Genomic DNA, 20,616 nt, shown 5'->3' with positions numbered 1-20,616 from the left:
CCCTTGCTGTCTCTGCCTGGCCGGCTCCCCTCTCTCCACTGGGATTCTCTGCCTCTGCCTCTGCCTCTATTACAGGGGCTGAGTCACTGGTTTTACTAGTGCTCTTCCATGCCCTCTCTAGAAGGGGTGCATCACTTGAGTGGGTTGAGTCACAGATGTGATCTTCCTGTCCGGTTTTGCGCCCCCCTCGGGCTTGTGCGGTGAAGGAGATCTTCGTGGGCTATACTCAGCTTTGTCTCAGGGTAGTAAGTTGGTGGTCTGCGGATATCCCTCTAGTGGTGTGGGGGCTGTGCTTTGGCAAAGTGGGTGGGGTTATATCCTGTCTGGTTGGCCCTGTCCGGAGGTATCGTCGGACGGGCCACAGTGTCCCCTGACACACCCCCGTCTCAGCTTCTATGTGCCGGGGGGTTAAGGTCAGCCTGTTGTATCTGGTGTAATTCTCCTGTCTTATCTGGTGTCCTGTGTGACTAAGTATGCTCCCTCTAATTCTCTCTCTCTCCCTCCCCTCCCCTCCAGGAGGACCTAAGCCCTAGGATCATGCCTCCGGACTACCTTGCCTGATATGACTCCTGGCTGTCCCCAGTCCCCCTGGTCTTGCTGCTGCTCCAGTTTCAACTGTTCTGCCTGCGGCTAGGGAACCCTGACCTGTTTACCGGACTTGCTGTTTTCGACTCTCTCTACCGCACCTGCAGTTTCGACCTCTGAATGCTCGGCTATGAAAAGCCAAGTGACATTTACTCTTGAGGTACTGACCTGTTGGACCCTCTACAACCACTGTGATTATTATTTGACTCTGCTGGTCATCTAGGATCGTTTGAACATTTTGAAGAACAATCTAGCCTTAAATGGTCATGTACTCTTATAATCTTCACACGGCACAGCCAGAAGAGGACTGGCCACCCCCCAGAGCCTGGTTCGTCTCTAGGTTTCTTCCTAGGTTCCTGCCTTTCTAGGGATTTTTTTCCTAGCCACCGTGCTTCTACATCTGCATTGCTTGCTGTTTGGGGTTTTAGGCTGGGTTTCTGTATAAGCACTTTGTGACATCTGCTGATGTAAAAAGGGCTTTATAAATACATTTGATCGATTTGAACCTTCCAGACTTGGAATTGTATTAACTCCCTACCCTTTTACTTGCTACATAGGGCTAGTTATTAAATGCACTAAAGAGGAACAATGGGTACATATTGAAGATGCGCATGCTCATGTCTATTTTTAAAGTATAAAGCTAAGAACATTAACAACTTAATAGTTAAGAACACTATAAGAATATGGAAGAAAATGAAACGTATATTTTGCAAGAACCAATTTCACTCCCTAGAAACACAACCTTATGGAACAATCCTTGGATAGCTTTTTAGAATTCATCGATAAATTAGCCCACATGGAAAACTAAAGGCATAGAAACTGTAAATGACTTGGTAATAGGAAATACATTTATTTCCATGACAGCTTTAAAAAACAATGTTGGACTGACCAATGTAGGTATTTTCAAATACCTCCAATTTAAAAGTTTTATATCACACAATGTTAATTTGAAACCTTTTGAACATCAGAGTAATCTTGAGGGAATCCTATTTGAGTCACCAAATGATGTTCATATGATAGATAAACTATAGAAAACCTTGCAAAGAGCCTATACACATTTTTATTATTATTATTGGAACCAAGATTAAAAAATAATTGATATTGGCACAAGATGGAAGGAATGTTGAAACATAACTAATGAGATTACAGGTAACAAAAATGTACTCTTAATCCAGTATAAATTACTGTATAGAATTTATTATACAAGAGACAAAATTCACAAATTCTACAGCACAATGGCAGATTCATGTTTGAAGTGTAAAACATCTAATGACTCCATAATTCATGCCTTTTGGGAATTTTACAAAATGATAAATTCTAGGCGGAGTTTGAAAGATGGATGTCAGAAGTATTACAATGTAAATTTACTTTTAGTTTGTCTGTCTGTATATTTCAAGATATGACATACTGTATGAGGGTGCAGTGAGATGCCCAATGGGCTGGACAATACTCGTCTCATCAATTATCTTAAAAAACATATTCTCAATAACTGGAAATCAGCCAATCCTCCGTTGTTCACACAATGGAAAGATCAAATGCTTTGTTATCAAGAAATTGAAAGAGCGTTGGCTACGGAGAGAAACAAAATGGTGCAGTTTGAGGTCATGTGGCAGAAGGTGATAAGGGTGCTGGCGATAGGGGTGGGGACTAGTGGGTCTGGGCAGATGTGATGTTTGCACGATGATGTCATTTGTACGTTTTGTATTATTTATAATATATAAAATCTTATATAAAAACAGGAATTTGGCACATACTTGCATAATAATTACATATCTAACGTCTGTAGTAATATTATAGCTCTCTCTCTTCCCCATTCAAACTTTCTTGGTTAATTATTTTGAAAGCATAGCCACGGGAAGTACGGCTGCTGAGGGTGCTGCAGCACCCCCTGAAAAATGTGAATATTTTTCACAAAAGTAGCACACTGGGCCTTTACTAGTGCTGTATTAGCAGACCGATATAGGGCAAATATTGGTTTTGTTTAATCACAAAACCGGAGAGCAACATCTGTCCAGTGATGTCCACAAAACACAACGCATGTAACAAGAGATGGGAAGGGGGGAGGGTTGACTGGGAAGGGGGGGGAAGAGAGATGGGGAGGTTGGTTAGGAATGGGGGAGAGAGAGAGATAGTGAGGTTGGTTGGGAAGTGTGGGGGGGAGAGAGAGAGATGGTGAGGTTGGTTGGGAAGTGTGGGGGCGAGAGAGAGATGGTGAGGTTGGTTGGGAATGGGGGAGAGAGAGAGAGATGGTGAGGTTGGTTGGGAAGTGTGGGGGCGAGAGAGATGGTGAGGTTGGTTGGGAATGGGGGAGAGAGAGAGAGATGGTGAGGTTGGTTAGGAATGGGGGAGAGAGAGAGATGGTGAGGTTGGTTGGGAAGTGTGGGGGCGAGAGAGAGATGGTGAGGTTGGTTGGGAATGGGGGAGAGAGAGAGATGGTGAGGTTGGTTGGGAAGTGTGGGGGCGTCCCAAAACCCCCTTTCCTTCCCAAAAACCACAGAAACAGAATGGGAGTTTATCAAAGTTGGATTTGTTTTCGAATCATTTGTGGATCTGTGTAATCTGAGGGAAATATGTGTCTCTAATATGGTCATACATTTGGCAGGAGGTTAAGAAGTGCAGCTCAGTTTCCACTTCATTTTGTGGGCAGTGTTCACATAGCCTGTCTTCTCTTGAGAGTCAGGTCTGCCTACAGTGGCCATTCTCAATAGCAAAGCTATACTCACTAAGTCTGTACATAATCAAAGCTTTCCTTAAATTCTCTCTCTCTAGCTCTCTCTCTCATATATTCCCTGTCAGACAGACTTGATTTTCCACTCTCCAGACTGGCTCACTGTGTGATTGTAGTACTGTACTCTACTGTCATATCAGGCTTCCTCTGTTTGCAGTAATTAGAGCAGTGTATTGGGACAGTTATGTTGTTTCATGTTGCGTGCTTTGTGCAAACACAGACCTGAGACTTGCCACAGGCGTTTAGTGTAGAACAGCTAGCCAGGTCTGAAGAGTTGGTTCAGTTATGACAGAGCAGGGGGTCATGTCTGCTTGCATCTTAGTTGAGGTTTGTCTGGGATTTGTGGGTGTAGGGGGGGGGGGGGTGCTTGTGTGTGTGTTTGTTTAAATATCCTTGTGGGTACCAGAAGTCCTAACAAGGATAGTTAAACAAGGAAAAATTGCCGGTCCACACGAGGAGAAATGCTATGTTAGGTTTAGGGTAACAATTAAGGTTAGGGTTAGGCATTACAGTGAGGTTTAGGGTTAAGGTTAGGAGTTAGGGTATAGTTTTAGGGTTAGGGGTTATGGTCAGGTTAAGGGTTAGGGTCAGATTTAGGGTAAGGGGCTAAGGAAAAAGGATTTAGGATGGGAATCGATTATTTGGTCCCCACGATGATGGCAATACAAAACTGTGTGTGTGTGTGTGCCTGTCTGTATGCAAGTTTGAGTAAAATGAGGGCAAGTGATTAACAGTGTGCTTGTTTATGCACTTTATGTGCATGATGACTGAGTGTGTGTGCATGTACATGTGCATCTCTCTCTCTCTCTCTCTCTCTCTGTGTGTTTAGCCTAGCATATCCTCGCTGCCACAGTCTGAACCCGTCGTTGCGGGGTTTTGTGTTGTCTGCTTCACTCAATATATTTTTTTTGATGAGAGGACACTTCAATAAAAACACCAATGAGTGCTTAGCAACAGTGGCGGTGTTTGTTTTAGTTGCAGGTAAATTGGGATTGAAACGATGACATGTCAGATTTGAGAGAGATGGGTTGAGAAGAAGATGGATTGAGAGGGTTTGAGACGGGAGAAATCTTGTTACAATAGAAGTCTATTGCTTATGGTTAATACCGTAATGACATGTTCATATTGTATGGAAATTAGTGTTTGTAGGCTTAGGCTGTATAAAGGTGTATAAAATAATAACATATTTAACACTGAGCCAAATATGTTGTTTGATTGATCCATCTCAGAAAAGTTGGAAGTAGAAAATGATCACACATATCTTGTTTTTGTATCTAAATATGCTTAAATTCCCTTTTAGAATTCTGTATTTAGACATAAAAACAATTTATGACCTTTAACTCTGCTTGTGGGGAGTTTTCGAGTGAATTGATACTGTAGGAAAGAGAATGCCACGGGGGAAATCTGTACTTTTCTCAACTGAATAAGGGTCCTGCGGGTTGAATTGACTTTGCTCTTGCACAGTATGTCTGCCAATGTCACAGAGGAAAAAATACCAGTTCCGTGAACAGTCTTTGTCCTTATGAGGGGCAGAAAGCTTAGGAATTCACTTTAAGATCCTGTGTATATTTGGGTTGTAGCTAGTATAGGCCTCAACTTAGCAGACATGCAGAGTTAGAACACACAAATGGCTTTTTAGATTTAGCATGATTCACATGGAGGTTGCCCTGAATTCCAGCCAGTCCACAGTGTCTCTCCTACACGTAAAAAGTCCTAAGTGATTAACATTAGCAAATAACCTATTGTGAAGCTTATGTTTAGTAGAACCCCACCTCTCCCCACTGTTCTCTATGTTGATGGACGTGGTCTGTAGTTGCCTCAGACAGTGATGTGCTCCTATTGGTCTCCCAACGCCTGTAATCCAGCCATCTGGGAACCTTGGGATGTCCCTACCCCAACCCTAAAATGAACCCTGATCCTTACCCTAACCTTAACCCGATCCTTAACTATTTTAAATGTTTACTTCAATGGGGTGGGGATGTTCCCAAGGAACCCGGATAGCAAGGACCCCACGTCCACCCCTGCCCTCCTCTCCTCTGTTGTCACCCTTGTCCACCTCCCCTCTCCTCCGGCCGCCCAACCACCACTTCCCATATGCCCAGTTACCATGGCAACAGAGGCACGGAAGCATGTAAGCAAACCCAGCAGTCCGGGTGTGATAGTGATTGTGGAAACACTGGACTGGGCTATAGCTATTTGCTTTACTCATTTCATACTTATATATTCTATTCTACTGTATTTTAGTCATTTCATACTTATATATTCTATTCTACTGTATTTTAGTCATTTCCACGCCGTCATTCTTTTACTTTTAGATGTGTGTGTACTGTTGTGAATTGTTAGATACTACTGCATTGTTGGGAATAGGCTGCCATTTGGGACGCATCCTATACACTGCACAGGAAGTGGCCCTTTTTCTCTCTCTTTCTCTCTCTGTTGCTCAATTAAAGGCTGAGGTTGTTATCGGTGCGTACGGTAGTCATTAAGCAAAGTGCAAGAGCAGCTGACTGTCGGTGATGAAGTGATTGTTTTTTACTCTGAGCTGTCGATGTGTATCAGGCAGTGCTGTATCTCTGGTCTGAATTATGTGGCGTTCAATCTCTCAATGGATTATTGATGATAATAAGGTGCATTCAGACAGTTAGCGAGGTTGTTCGTACCACTTGTTTAGGATGGTCACCTATTCTCTACCACTGCTCCTTTATATTACAAATTCACAGATTGTGTTGATTCACCATGCTTAACAATTAGGTCGTCAAGGAGTGATCTCGTCTGTCTGTCTGTCTGTCGGGGTGCTTGTGTGCATGTCTGCCTATCTTTACTCCAGTTAACTAGACTGTCTGGCTGTCTATGTTGAAACTGACAGTTTTATCTGAAAGATGTATATCCATCTCTGTCTGTAGGACACAGCGGGTCAGGAGCGATACCGGACCATTACCACAGCATACTACAGAGGAGCTATGGGCTTCATCCTGATGTATGACATCACCAACGAGGAGTCCTTCGGTTGTGTGCAGGACTGGTGAGTCAACTATTTACTTCTGTCTGTTTTCTTCACCAGGTGTGTCATGGCAGTTGGATGTCTTTTCTTTTTGTTTTCACCTCCCTCTAAGCCTTTGTATCCGTAATAGGGTGTTGTACATCCTGTCAAATACAGTACACCCTGTTTAAAAGGCAAACAACGGAAGAAATTCCAATAAACGGAGTGATGAGTCATTGGTTAGCTTGGCTGAACATGGCTTCCACCTCAGTGGCCGAAGGCAACCGTTTTGTGCACTGAGGCTCAAGTGGAAACAATGGGAAGCAGTGCATGGCATGAAACTCCATATTCTTCCCTCACATTGGGACCCTGAAGCATAGTGTGGATCGATAGCTGCTACAGTCGCATAGTATAGTTCCAACAGCATGGGATATGTCCTTACAACACACAGTCTGTGTTTACAGAGAGAGAATGGTTACACAATGTGTGGTGAACACTGACTAAAGTAGAGTTGAATGGTTGAATATGCATTATAGCCTAACTATTCTCAGTCGCACTTCAGTCAAACATTTTAGCTTATAAAGTCTTAATGGAGTCTTCAGAATGTCTTTAGAAGGCCTATATTGTGGTTTCACAAATCATAAGCTAGTAAAAAAGTGGTTAGCTCGTTTGCTATGTCTTGGTTAAGAAGTTGGCATAGCTAGCTTTCTGGTAGCTATCTAGCTAGAACAGTAGGCTATGCTAAGCAGCTAATATTGGCTAGCTAATTTGCTTATATTAGATAGCTCATTTGATGTAAGGTAATGTTATTTAGCTGTTATTCATTTTAAAATGGAACAACGCGATGTAAACCACAAACCACAACCCTCCAGCATTAGCTAGTAGCCAACATAGCAAGCTCTCAACCAAGACAACCAGCTAACTATGTCAAATGTGTTAAATGTTCCATGAACAGCACTTCCGTTTTAACTAATTCAATATTATCTTAACACAACACAGAAGATGCATAAGGTACTTCATGCAAGCTTACCCATAGGCCTATTTTATCACAACCGGTTATAATTCCTCAGAGGTTACTACTGCACTGTAGGAAGACCAAGGGAAAGGTTTGCTCTTTCTCAATGGGTCTATATGCTTGCATCACTAAACTGGATGATATTTAAACAACAACAAAAAAGGAGGAAAAAGGGACAGAACAGAAGCAAACGGCAGTCCAGAGGAGGGGCTTAATATTTCAATCTATTGATTGTAGCCCTCCTCACATACACTCTGCTTCTTCAGTACAGGACTGAAGTCTGAGACCGGTGTGAGACTTGAGGCTGAGGGGGTCCTAAAATGTACACCATACTGTGGTCTAGTTTGGTCTAAAGCAGCACAGCTGCCTGTGGTCAGTTAATGGACCAACCTGTTACACTGAAAGCCCGCTTATAGACTAACTGGGTGACACTTTATTTGGTGTGATTATAAACAGCTGATACAAGCATTATTAGATGCTTGATAGACACAATGCATATGAGAATGTATTAACCATTTATATGACTTATTATTATAAACTGTGGTTCCGGCCCTGAATGATGATTGGCTGACAGCCGTGGTATATCAAAGGCATGATGCTTTTACACCTGCATTGCTTGCTGTTTGGGGTTTTAGGCTGGGTTTCTGTACAGCACTTTGAGATATCAGCTGATGTACGAAGGGCTATATAAATAAATTTGATTTGATTTGAAATTTGATGACAAAACATTTACTGTTACGTTGGTAACCAGTTTATAATAGCAATAAGGCACCTCGGGGGTTTGTGGTATATGGCCATTATACTACGACTAAGGGCTCTTTCAAGGCAATCTGCGATGCGTCGTGCACAAGAACAGCTATTAGCCGTGCTATATTGGCCACACCCCCTCAGTGCCTTATTGCTTAATTATATTATGATATATAATCCATGATTCATGAACAACAGTCTTTACATAGCAAGGCTAATGGACAAACTATGCCATAGTGTTTATTTGCAGTGCTCTTGGAAAGTATTCAGACCCCTTAACTTTTTCCACATTTTGTTACAGCCTTATTCTAAAATAGTTTCAAAAGTTTTTTTTACTCATCAATCTACACACAATACCCCATAATGAAGATAGTTATTCAGACCCTTTACTCAGTACTTTGTTGAAGCACCTTTGGCAGCAGTTACAGCCTCAAGTCTTCTTGGGTATGACGCTACAAGCTTGGCACACCTGTTTCTCCCGTTCTTCTATGCAGATCCTGTCAAGCTCTGTCAGGTTGGATGGGGAGCGTTGCTGCACAGCTATTTTCAGGTCAAGGTTCTGGCTGGGACACTGAAGGACATTCAGAGACTTGTCCCGAAGCCACTCCTGCATTGTGTTGGCTTAGGGTCGTTGTCCTGTTAGACGGTGAACCTTTGCCCCAGTCTGAGGTTTTGAGCATTCTGGAGCAGGTTTTCATCAAGGATCTTTCTGTACTTTGCGCTGTTCATCTTTCCCTAGTTCCTGCCTAGTCTCCCAGTCCCTGCCACTGAAAAACATCTCCACAGCATGATGCTGCCACCACCATGCTTCACCGTAGGGATGGTGCCAGGTTTCCTCCAGAGGTGACGCTATGGCATTCAGGCCAAAGAGTTCAATATTGGTTTAATCAGACCAGTGAATATTGTTTATCATGGTCTGAGAGTCTTTAGGTGCCTTTTGGCAAACACCAAGCGTGCTGTCATGTGCCTTTTAATGAGGAGTGGCATTAGTCTGGCCACTCTACCATAAAGTCCTGATTGGTGGAGTGCTGCAGAGATGATTGTCCTTCTGGAAGGTTTTCCCATCTCCACAGAGGAACTCTGGAGATCTGTCAGAGTGATCATTGGGTTCTTGGTAACTCCCTGACCAAAGCCTTTCTCCCCCCGATTGCTCAGTTTGGCCGGGCGGCCAGCTCTAGGAATAGTCTTGGTGGTTCCAAACTACCATTTAAGAATGAATGTGGCCAATAGGTGTTCTTGGGGACCTTCAATGCTGCAGACATTTTTTTGTACCCTTCCACAGATCTGTGCCTCGACATAATCCTGTCTCGGAGCTCTACAGACAATTCCTTCGACCTCGTGGCTTGGTTTTTGCTCTGACATGCACAGTCAACTGTGGGACCTTATTTAGACAGGTTTTTCCAAATCATGTCCAATCAATTGAATTTACCACAGGTGGACTCCAACCAAGTTGTAGAAACATCTCATGGATGATCAATTGAAACAGGATGCACCTGAGCTCAATTTCAAGTTTCATAGCAAAGGGTCTGAATATATTATGTGCAGATTGATGAGGGGGGGGGGGGGGGGGGTGTTTTAATCAATTTTAGAATAAGGCTGTAACGTAACAAAATGTGGAAAAATTCAAGAGGTCTGAATACTATCAGAGAGCACTGTAGGTTCCCGGGGATCATACTGTGGACAAGTTGATGTACAGGACACAATCTAATCTGAGAGATTCTCTCCTCCACTTTGAGCCATCTGAGGCTTTCAAAATGAGAATGGTCATTATGAGTACGTTCTGGAAGTTTAAGAATAAACCTGACTAATTAGTTCTGAGATGTCTGCAGTTTGTTTTTCATTATCTTGGGGACTTATTGTACCAGGAAAAGTACACATAGTCGAAGTGGCACTGAACAAGAATCCCTGCCAATGCCACCAATGCATTCTTATCCAGATATTTAGAGTTTTTTTGCCAGAAACCTAGTTTTATGTTTCACTTTGGAGAGATTATTAACAGAGATATCTGATGTCTCTTAACAGAGATATCTGATGTTTTCTTAACAGAGATATCTGATGTTTTCTTAACAGAGATATCTGATGTTTTCTTAACAGAGATATCGGATGTTTTCTTAACAGAGATATCGGATGTTTTCTTAACAGAGATATCGGATGTTTTCTTAACAGAGGTATCTGATGTTTTCTTAACAGAGATATCTGATGTTTTCTTAACAGAGATATCGGATGTTTTCTTAACAGAGATATCGGATGTTTTCTTAACAGAGCTATCTGATGTTTTCTTAACAGAGCTATCTGATGTTTTCTTAACAGAGGTATCTGATGTTCTCTTAACAGAGCTATCTGATGTTCTCTTAACAGAGATATCTGATGTTTTCTTAACAGAGATTTCTGCACAATTGGTTTTTGTGACTCCCAGGGGACAGAACTCTCATCCCCTTCCATTTAACCCTTGGGTGTAACCACGTAGGGGTTATTAGCCGGGTCATTGGATTAAAAATGGGCACAGCTGAGGTGCACTGACATGATGCCAGATCCAGACCCTTATTCATAAAGCGTCTCAGAGTGATAGCGCTGATCTAAGAACAGATCCCCTCTGACCATGTTATCTAATTTATTATGATCTAAAAAGGAAAACTGATCCTAGATCAGCACTCCTACTCTGAGACACTCAGCAAGACCCAAGTCTCTCCACTCCCAGAGGGATGTAGTGTAGAGTTTACAATAATAGTTTTGTATTTCCCCATAGTGCTCAATGACCAATCCAAGATGACTGGTTAGAAAATCCACTCACATGGTTTCCAAGGATTGAACCAGGCCTAACCCCTGCTCAGCTACAGCCAGCAGTATGAATAACAGTATGCTGAATGGTATTCAAAAGGGATACTCATCATTTGGTGCTAGGCTTAGTAGGGAGTGTGAGAGCAACAGAGAGAGGGAAGAAGGGAGATATAAGAAGGGAGAGAGAGCGCGCTTGGGAAAAGCAAGATATTGAGAGAGAAAAGGAGAGTGTGTGCAGACGCATGAGAGATTTCACTCAACCATTTTTTGGCTAATTCAACCTCAGTCATAGCCCACGTGCTAAGCTGGGTAGAAAATGCAAATTATTCACTGTTATGCCTTATTAGTTGTCTCTTACTTGATGCTTTCAAATCTCTCCAACTGTAAGCCCTGAACTGTAATATGGCTAACTGTAGCCATTGAAGGGGTGAGGGGAGAGAATCCGACACAGCCTGTCATGTGAAGTTCTAAACCCAACTGTGTTATGACACAACTATTTCAGTACACCTAATCCACTGCCCCAGGAAGTACTTTTAAGAGAATCCTCCCTGAACTCCCTTCATAATGAGAGTTGGAGAACGGAGGCATCTGAGTGTTCAACTGTCACACAAGAACACTTAATGCCAGCATCGTCGCCACGTAGTGATGACTCAATGTGGATGTCATATTAGATGCGTACAGAAGATAAATTCCCACTGTGTAGTGACATTGTGTTTTAAAAGGATAGTTCACTCAAATTACTAAATGACATGTCCAAATCATCTACATCTCAATGATGTCATCTATAAGAGACGTCATCACACAATCAATATTGGATACTTTAGGATGATTTGGACATGCTAATATCAGTATTATTGACTTGCAGGGCCGGCTCCAGGCATAAGCGGTCGCTTAGGGCCCCAGGCCACTAGGGGGCCCGACAAGTAAAATAATAATTTCAGTAACTCAGTCGGTGTCTCAACTTACTGTTGAGAAATAGAGTAGTAGAAAGAATATATGAGGTGGATGTTTGAAATTTGGTTGTGCATCAGCAGTTTTTCTCTTGATCTGTCAGTCACTGACAGGTACTCAATAAGCAATGTCAGCTAACATTTTTTGATTGGTAAGTTAGTCTAGCTGGTTATCTAAACTTGTAGTGATCATAGCCCAATACCGCCCGTGGACCCCCATTGACTTTGTTAGTCACTCTCACTCAGATATCATTAGCATGGCATAAATCATGGTAAAAGGTGTCTTGCTTAGGACCCTGTCATGCCAAATAGTGTCCCAATGCCAAAAAGTACCCCCCGCACCCCCTCTACCCCCTGCGTCACAATGGGATTCAATGAGTTCTAGCTTCTGTTGCTAGCGCTGTTGCTAGAACTTGCAAAATTCTTACCAGATTACGTAATGAACCAAAGTGTCCATTGCTATGCTGGTTGCTTGGCTCTATTTTTCCTCATAGCGGTCGCGAAGGAAGGGGGACGCGGGCAGTTCTAGTTCTATTTCACCTCATAATTGCTCACTCAGTCCGCACAAAATTATTACCTCAGAATTGCTCTCCAAGGATGGTGTTTTTGACAGTGACAACCTGCTGACCATCTGCTGCCTCAGAGGACCAAAAAAAAATGGAAAGAGAACACTCTTTCTTTACCATATAAGAAAATATTGTTAAATAGGAAGAAATAATTTAAGCCGTTTTTAGATTAACGCTGCTAGCTACTCTACTTATTTACCTCAGCCTGCCTAGTCAGCTAGTCAGTTACAGTAGCTGGCTAGGTAGCCAGCTAGCTAGCCAGATAGTTTTATTTAGCTAACGTTAGCTAGCTAACTATTGTGACTGCTATTGTAGCTTTGTGTTTGAATGTAGCTTGCACTTCAATGGCATCCCTCGAGGAGATTTTAATTTATCTTTCCAACCAGGCAAAGTACTATGAAGGAACCCCTGATTTCGACAAGAGGTGCAACATTCAGAGAAATTCACAATTCAGGGTAACGTTAAGCAGTTAACTTCTATTAGATAACTGGATGGATGTACAGCATGTACAACCATTTTTCAACAACTATTTTCCATCTAGCTAGTTAGTTATCTACATGTTGCCATCTATACATGTCTGTCATATTGAGGTATCTAGCTATAAGTTAACCCTGATCAATCAAATGGATAGGTGTAGCAATTATGGTAATTCCAAATTCTCTTAACTAGGTGGCTTCACTAGACAGAGCGAGAGAGGGAGAGAGAGGTAGGAAGAAAGTGGAAGACAGACAGAAAGAGTGAAACAAAAACAGAAAGACAGCCGTACAAATGTACTTAGACTTGAGTATTTCAACAACTCTTCCAACTTGTTAGGCAATTATATGTACCTACGGGGGAAGGATGGCAAGCTACACAGTAGGGGGATTTTTACTAAGGAGGAGAAGGAGGCTGTGCTGGCCCAGATGCATGCTGGCCCTTTCAGAGTGCAGCACACAACTGCCAAAATCAACCTACACTTCTTCTGATGGGGAATTGTCAAGGAGGTGGACAGATGGGCAAGTGAAATAACCTTTTGTTTATCAATCGTATTCTATTATATCTGAAATTATTAGGATTTCAATGAATGTCATATCAAAGAGCACACAATGTTTCAATTGGTCCCTTTTTGCTTCAAGGTCAGAACCCTGTCTAGCCTGCCAGACATTTGAGAAGACAGAGTTTGTGGTGCACTGGAACAAGGTACGAATGTTATAGGTTATATTCGGTCACCAATGGTTTGTTCTATTTTTTTTTTTTTTACAATTTGTTTTTGTTTTTCCATGGTACATAATCAGACATATTTCAATATCTTTCATTGTCAATAGATATCGCTTTCCTACCCCCTCCTCCAGGTTTGGTGAATGGACCAACCAGACCCTCAAAACTGCCATGGGAAAGTCCCTTGATTGGTACCAGGAAGGTTGGGAGAACAACCTGATGGTAATTCTCTTTGCACACAACAGCAGCATCCAGGCCTCCACAGAGTATGGATGGGTGCCGCAGGTGTTGACTGAGGTAAACAATACAATTGTACAGTGCCTTGCGAAAGTATTCGGCCCCCTTGAACTTTGCGACCTTTTGCCACATTTCAGGCTTCAAACATGCAGATATAAAACTGTATTTTTTTGTGAAGAATCAACAACAAGTGGGACACAATCATGAAGTGGAACGACATTTATTGGATATTTCAAACTTTTTTAACAAATCAAAAACTGAAAAATTGGGCGTGCAAAATTATTCAGCCCCCTTAAGTTAATACTTTGTAGCGCCCCCTTTTGCTGCGATTACAGCTGTAAGTCGCTTGGGGTATGTCTCTATCAGTTTTGCACATCGAGAGACTGAAATTTTTTCCCATTCCTCCTTGCAAAACAGCTCGAGCTCAGTGAGGTTGGATGGAGAGCATTTGTGAACAGCAGTTTTCAGTTCTTTCCACAGATTCTCGATTGGATTCAGGTCTGGACTTTGACTTGGCCATTCTAACACCTGGATATGTTTATTTTTGAACCATTCCATTGTAGATTTTGCTTTATGTTTTGGATCATTGTCTTGTTGGAAGACAAATCTCCGTCCCAGTCTCAGGTCTTTTGCAGACTCCATCAGGTTTTCTTCCAGAATGGTCCTGTATTTGGCTCCATCCATCTTCCCATCAATTTTAACCATCTTCCCTGTCCCTGCTGAAGAAAAGCAGGCCCGAACCATGATGCTGCCACCACCATGTTTGACAGTGGGGATGGTGTGTTCAGCTGTGTTGCTTTTACGCCAAACATAACGTTTTGCATTGTTGCCAAAAAGTTCAATTTTGGTTTCATCTGACCAGAGCACCTTCTTCCACATGTTTGGTGTGTCTCCCAGGTGGCTTGTGGCAAACTTTAAACAACACTTTTATGGATATCTTTAAGAAATGGCTTTCTTCTTGCCACTCTTCCATAAAGGCCAGATTTGTTGAATATACGACTGATTGTTGTCCTATGGACAGAGTCTCCCACCTCAGCTGTAGATATCTGCAGTTCATCCAGAGTGATCATGGGCCTCTTGGCTGCATCTCTGATCAGTCTTCTCCTTGTATGAGCTGAAAGTTTAGAGGGACGGCCAGGTCTTGGTAGATTTGCAGTGGTCTGATACTCCTTCCATTTCAATATTATCGCTTGCACAGTGCTCCTTGGGATGTTTAAAGCTTGGGAATTATTTTTGTATCCAAATCCGGCTTTAAACTTCTTCACAACAGTATCTCGGACCTGCCTGGTGTGTTCCTTGTTCTTCATGATGCTCTCTGCGCTTTTAACGGACCTCTGAGACTATCACAGTGCAGGTGCATTTATACGGAGACTTGATTACACACAGGTGGATTGTATTTATCATCATTAGTCATTTAGGTCAACATTGGATCATTCAGAGATCCTCACTGAACTTCTGGAGAGAGTTTGCTGCACTGAAAGTAAAGGGGGCTGAATAATTTTGCATGCCCAATTTTTCAGTTTTTGATTTGTTAAAAAAGTTTGAAATATCCAATAAATGTCGTTCCATTTCATGATTGTGTCCCACTTGTTGTTGATTCTTCACAAAAAAATACAGTTTTATATCTTTATGTTTGAAGCCTGAAATGTGGCAAAAGGTCGCAAAGTTCAAGGGGGCCGAATACTTTCGCAAGGCACTGTATATACACTTATTGTATATATTGTAGTCTTTCAAATTTGTTATTGACTTAGTGTTGTTGTTTGTCTATTGCTATTGTTGTATAACGTACTGTCGTGGAATATCTAATCAAAGGGAAGAGAGACTGCAGATTCTTTCAAACAACACTTTATCATAAGATTTGCAAAAATGGAGAATCAACTACCCACTCAACAGTGCATAGTTGAAAAGCTCCACGAACAGTGCCGGTTCCATGCTTTATAGAGAAAATACATACAACCCCTTTCTGTATATGTGGCAGTCAGCAGATAGTGTGGAAAAGGTAATGCATTGTCTGTGTAAACTCAAGATAGCACAAGGTTGATAGCCTGAGGGCTCAACCATCTAACTGCATTCACAACAACACTATATTGTACTCCTTTCTGCAAGGTTCCATACATGTGACTTTCTGTTGATAGTAAACCCACAGGATTTCACATGCTGTGGTTGCACCCAAACGTCTCTTAGCTGTAAGCCTAGTCTTATGACTATGTCACACCAAGACACGTTTGTATCAGGTTAGAAAAAACACTAGCATATAACAAGAGACTATTCTTTAAGCAGTAAAACATAGCATGACTAATTATGTAATTTTCCACAACATTTCCTCCCTTTTGAGACTAAGTCTCAACATAATAGAACATTACTTACCAGTATTTCCATTAAACAAGCATTAACATGAGGGAAAATAAAATACTTTCTTACATTACAATTGTAAATTACCTCCAATGTCATTGAGTTTCAACCCTTCATATAGTGCAATTCATTCTCAGAAAGGGGAAAGGAACATATGAATTCAAACATCAGTACATACTTTATCACCACACACAAGGCAATAACTTCGTTGAGACTGTCCATATTGCCACAGGGTCACCATGACGGTAGGCCCTTACCTCTACCTTGGGAGCACCATTTACATAACCCCCGCAGTGAGCATGGCCTATGGACACGCTGCACCATTAACTCAATATTTTTACCTCTGTGTTATGGATTATCATAGTCTTCATCAGACATGTAATCAGGAATAGGAAATAAATCAGGTAAATAGGGTTCTGAGGCGTCTCCTTCAGCGGTCAGAAATGGCATGGCAAGAATAGTCTCCATGGCTTTGCTGCACAATTTCTTAACACAAGTTATAATCAGAATTATTGTAAAAAAAAGGACTAAGCCATAAATCAACCAATGAAATATTGTAGCTCCCATAACACCAAATAATGACTGAACCCATCCAAACGGATTCCAATCACCGCTGAGCTCTTTCAGATGTTCAACTAAAAGTTACCCTCACCCTGGGGTAGGAATGTACAGCAATACTACTCACTTATCATTTGGCACACTCTTATGCAAACATTCTGTCCCCGTATGTACTTAGCCTCCGGCTACAAATACATTTTGCACAATGAATCATTCTATCTAATTCATAACACATTAGTCCCTACTGCTAGTCCATTTACATAGTTATAAACATACTAAAACATAATCAAGTCATTTGTACTGTATCATCCAGAAAGCCATTTGTATTGATGTCCTTTAACATTAGAATTCTAATAACACGGTAAAATAAAAACCTTACTATCAATGTTATTCAACCCAAATTCAGTGCTCCACGTTGAGTCTATTACTCAAATTCAAGACCATCAACTTGGCACACACCAATACAGTTAGAATATAAATATAAAAACGGGATCATATATAGACAGTTTGTACTACTTATTACCAGTATTAACTTTTTATTATTACAGCCCCCGTTTATCCCTGTCTTGCACTGTTGTGAGTGACATGTTAATGACAGATCGGTATCTCAATGCATTCTTAGTCTAAATAACTATACATTTAGCATGGTGTAAATCTCCTCAATCAACCTGATACCCCAAAATAACAATTTTAGACAAGTTAATAATATTCATCCGAAGTTATTATGAAGTTATTACCAAGTCATTACTTCGGACCAATATTATTAACACAAATCTCTAAAACAAATGTCAAAGAGAATTACAACACATTCTGTTGAAACAATTTTTCCAAATTGGTTATACTCCCCTTATCACACTGGCAACCTCATCGCAGAATCATAGGATCAGGAAATTATTCAGATCATCCAGCAGACCCAATCTGATGAGATTTATCTAAACAAAACAGAACAAACAACAAAACAATACACTCCTTCATATATCACTCAATACATACCTACATATCACTCAAGGTGTGTAAACTTCAATCTGAAAACCTCAAGAATGGTAATTCCCCCATTTTGACACATGATTGACATTGTGACTGTGTAAAAAACAACAACACTACAGGTTAATAATTAAAACAAAAAAATGTAAATAACAAAATCGAATTAGAATCACTACCCATAATAACTCCATAAAGAAAGAAAATTATACCCACAACCTGATTCAAGGAATAGAAAAATAGACTAGAGACAATTCTGTCCTTCTCGTGGTCTGATTTCACACATATAACTATTAATTATAAACTTCTCTGTAATTATCAGTATTATAAATTACCTTCAATTCAATATTATAAATTACCTTCAATTCAGTATTACAAATTACCTTCAATTCAGTATTACAAATTACCTTCAATTCAGTATTACAAATGACCTTCAATTCAGTATTACAAATGACCTTCAATTCAATATTACAAATTACCTTCAATTCAGTATTACAAATTACCTTCAATTCAATATTACAAATTACCTTAAATCATCAACCAACAATCTCTCGGCTTTCCAGTGAGGGTGATCAAACCACACTAGAAAGTCAGGACAGAGGTCAGAGGTCGTTCAAACCCTTCAAATATGTGTTTCTTTCTGTATTAGATTAATTATTTAAAAACAGTCAAACATGTCATACATTTTATACATGTCATACATTTCATATTCAAGAGTACAGTTTCTTCAGTACATTCCTTATCAAAAGAGTACACATGTTCAATTAAAACTCAGAAAATATAACTTCGGAAAATTCAATTTGTGTACCTCTTTCAAGATACCTCGGCTCTAACCCGACTCTAACTCGGCTTTAATTCACTGGTGTTACCTAAACTACAAAACTCAGCAACAATAACCAGAAACTGTCAAAGAACGTTTCTGATTGAACTATTCAGACTTCTGCTTCAAATGTCCCACTGCGCCCGTTACAGCCTGATATAGCCCAGCGAGCACGACTCGCTTTCACCCGTGGACTAAAACATGGCATTATTAGAGACTATCCAAAAACCACTAAACATATTTCCATTCACATTATTAGAAGGCATTGTTTACATTTCAGTTTATCCAAACAACATTACTCTATATTTTTAATACCAAACTCTAGAGCACATATGTCAGAGTCAAGGCCCGCGGGCCACATCCGGCCCGCAAGAAGGTTTTTTACGGCCCCTGGGATGATCTTGATTTATTATTAGAACCGGCCCGCAGCAAGCCGGCAGCCCGCAGATCTTTTACACGCACCAATACTACATTTCCCACAATGCAAAGGTGACGCACCGAGCAGTAGGCTGCTTCATTTCAATATTTATTGGCACAGCAGTCGTCAGCATCACAGTAAAATTAACTTTCAGATACCCATCAAAAATGGCAAAACGGAAGGTGGATACTGAGAACCGGGGGTTTCAAACAAGGTGGGAGTCGGAGTATATGTTCACGAAGGTAGCTGGAAAACCTGTGTGTCTTCTGTGTGGAGAAAGTGTGGCGGTACTGAAAGAGTATAATCTGAGACGACATTATGAAACGAAACACGCGGACAAAAACAAGAATATGGACAAATCACAAGGCCAGGCTGCTGTCAAGGCCAGTTTTATTTTGGCAGAAGAGATCGCTAAATCAGCCCGGCCATTTACGGAGGGGGATTTCATCAAAAACTGCATGATTAAAGTTTGTGACGAAGTTTGCCCAGAAAAAAGGCAACTCTTTTTAAATGTGAGTCTGAGCAGAAACACCATTGCCGAGAGAGTAGACCAGTTGTCCATCAATCTAAAAGAGCAGCTTGTGAAAAAGGGAAAAGATTTTATTGCATATTCCTTGGCTGTGGATGAGAGCACCGACATTTCTGACATTGCCCAGTTGTCAATTTTCATCCGCGGAGTGGACTCCAACCTAAGCGTGACAGAGGAGTTTTTGGCTTTACGTCCTATGCATGGCACAACTACGGGGCATGATTTGTATGAAGAGGTGTCAAGATGTGTAAATGAGATGGAGCTGCCTTGGGAAAAACTCGTGGGTTTGACAACCGACGGAGCACCTGCGATGTGTGGACACAGGAGCGGACTGGTGGCGAAGATACGGGAAAAGATGCAAGAGGAAAACGCGACAGGTGAGCTGACAGCTTATCATTGTATCATACACCAGGAAGCGTTGTGCGGTAAAGCCTTGAAAATGGAGCATGTAATGAGCATCATCACGCGCACAGTTAACTTTATCAGAGCCAAAGGTTTGAATCACCGCCAGTTCAAGGCATTTCTGACGGAGTTAGAAACGGAGCATGGTGATTTGCCTTATCACACAGAGGTGCGATGGCTAAGCCAGGGAAAGGTGCTTCAAAGATGTTTCGAGCTTCGTGAGGAGATTTGTCTGTTCTTGGACAGCAAAGGGAAAGACACAACACAACTCCGAGACGAAATGTTTCTGTGTGAAATGGCTTTTCTGTGTGACATTACGAGTCATCTGAATGCAATAAACTTGCAGCTGCAGGGTCGGGATCGTGTCATCTCTGATATGTACAGTACAGTGAAGGCATTTAAAACCAAACTGACTCTGTGGGAGACGCAGATGCGGAAAGAAAATTTGAGCCACTTTCCCAGCTGCCAGACCATGAAAGAGAAGCTCTCTACCAGTGCGTTCCCGAGCACACAGTTGGCTGATAAAATAGGTATGCTTGCCGCTGACTTTCGACGCCGATTTGCTGACTTTGAAGCACAAAAAAGCAGGTTGGAACTGCTCGGTAACCCATTTGCTGTTGACGTGGAAAGCTCACCACCAAACCTCCAAATGGAGTTGATTGACCTCCAATGCAATGATGCACTGAGGGCAAAATATGCGGCAGTGGGTGCTGCGGAGTTCGCCCGTTTCCTCCCCGGCACAATGCCCCAGCTGCGCATCCAGGCTGCTCAAA

General features: G+C 41.5%; 1 protein-coding gene across 1 annotated transcript in view; it reads left to right on the top strand.

Annotated features, from left to right (window-relative positions):
* Positions 1 to 20,616, top strand: part of LOC139408338 (ras-related protein Rab-3C-like) — a 69,637-nt gene that overhangs the window by 29,668 nt on the left and 19,353 nt on the right. The window contains exon 3 of the mRNA XM_071152098.1: positions 6,217 to 6,335. Coding sequence (XP_071008199.1) covers positions 6,217 to 6,335 — 119 coding nt within the window. The remainder of the gene's footprint in view (positions 1 to 6,216; positions 6,336 to 20,616) is intronic.

The sequence above is a fragment of the Oncorhynchus clarkii genome, chromosome 5 (genome assembly GCF_045791955.1).
Source record: "Oncorhynchus clarkii lewisi isolate Uvic-CL-2024 chromosome 5, UVic_Ocla_1.0, whole genome shotgun sequence".
NCBI classification, from domain to species: Eukaryota; Metazoa; Chordata; class Actinopteri; order Salmoniformes; family Salmonidae; genus Oncorhynchus; species Oncorhynchus clarkii.
Note: the sequence above shows the minus strand (reverse complement) of the source record. Positions and strands in the feature narration are given on the sequence as shown.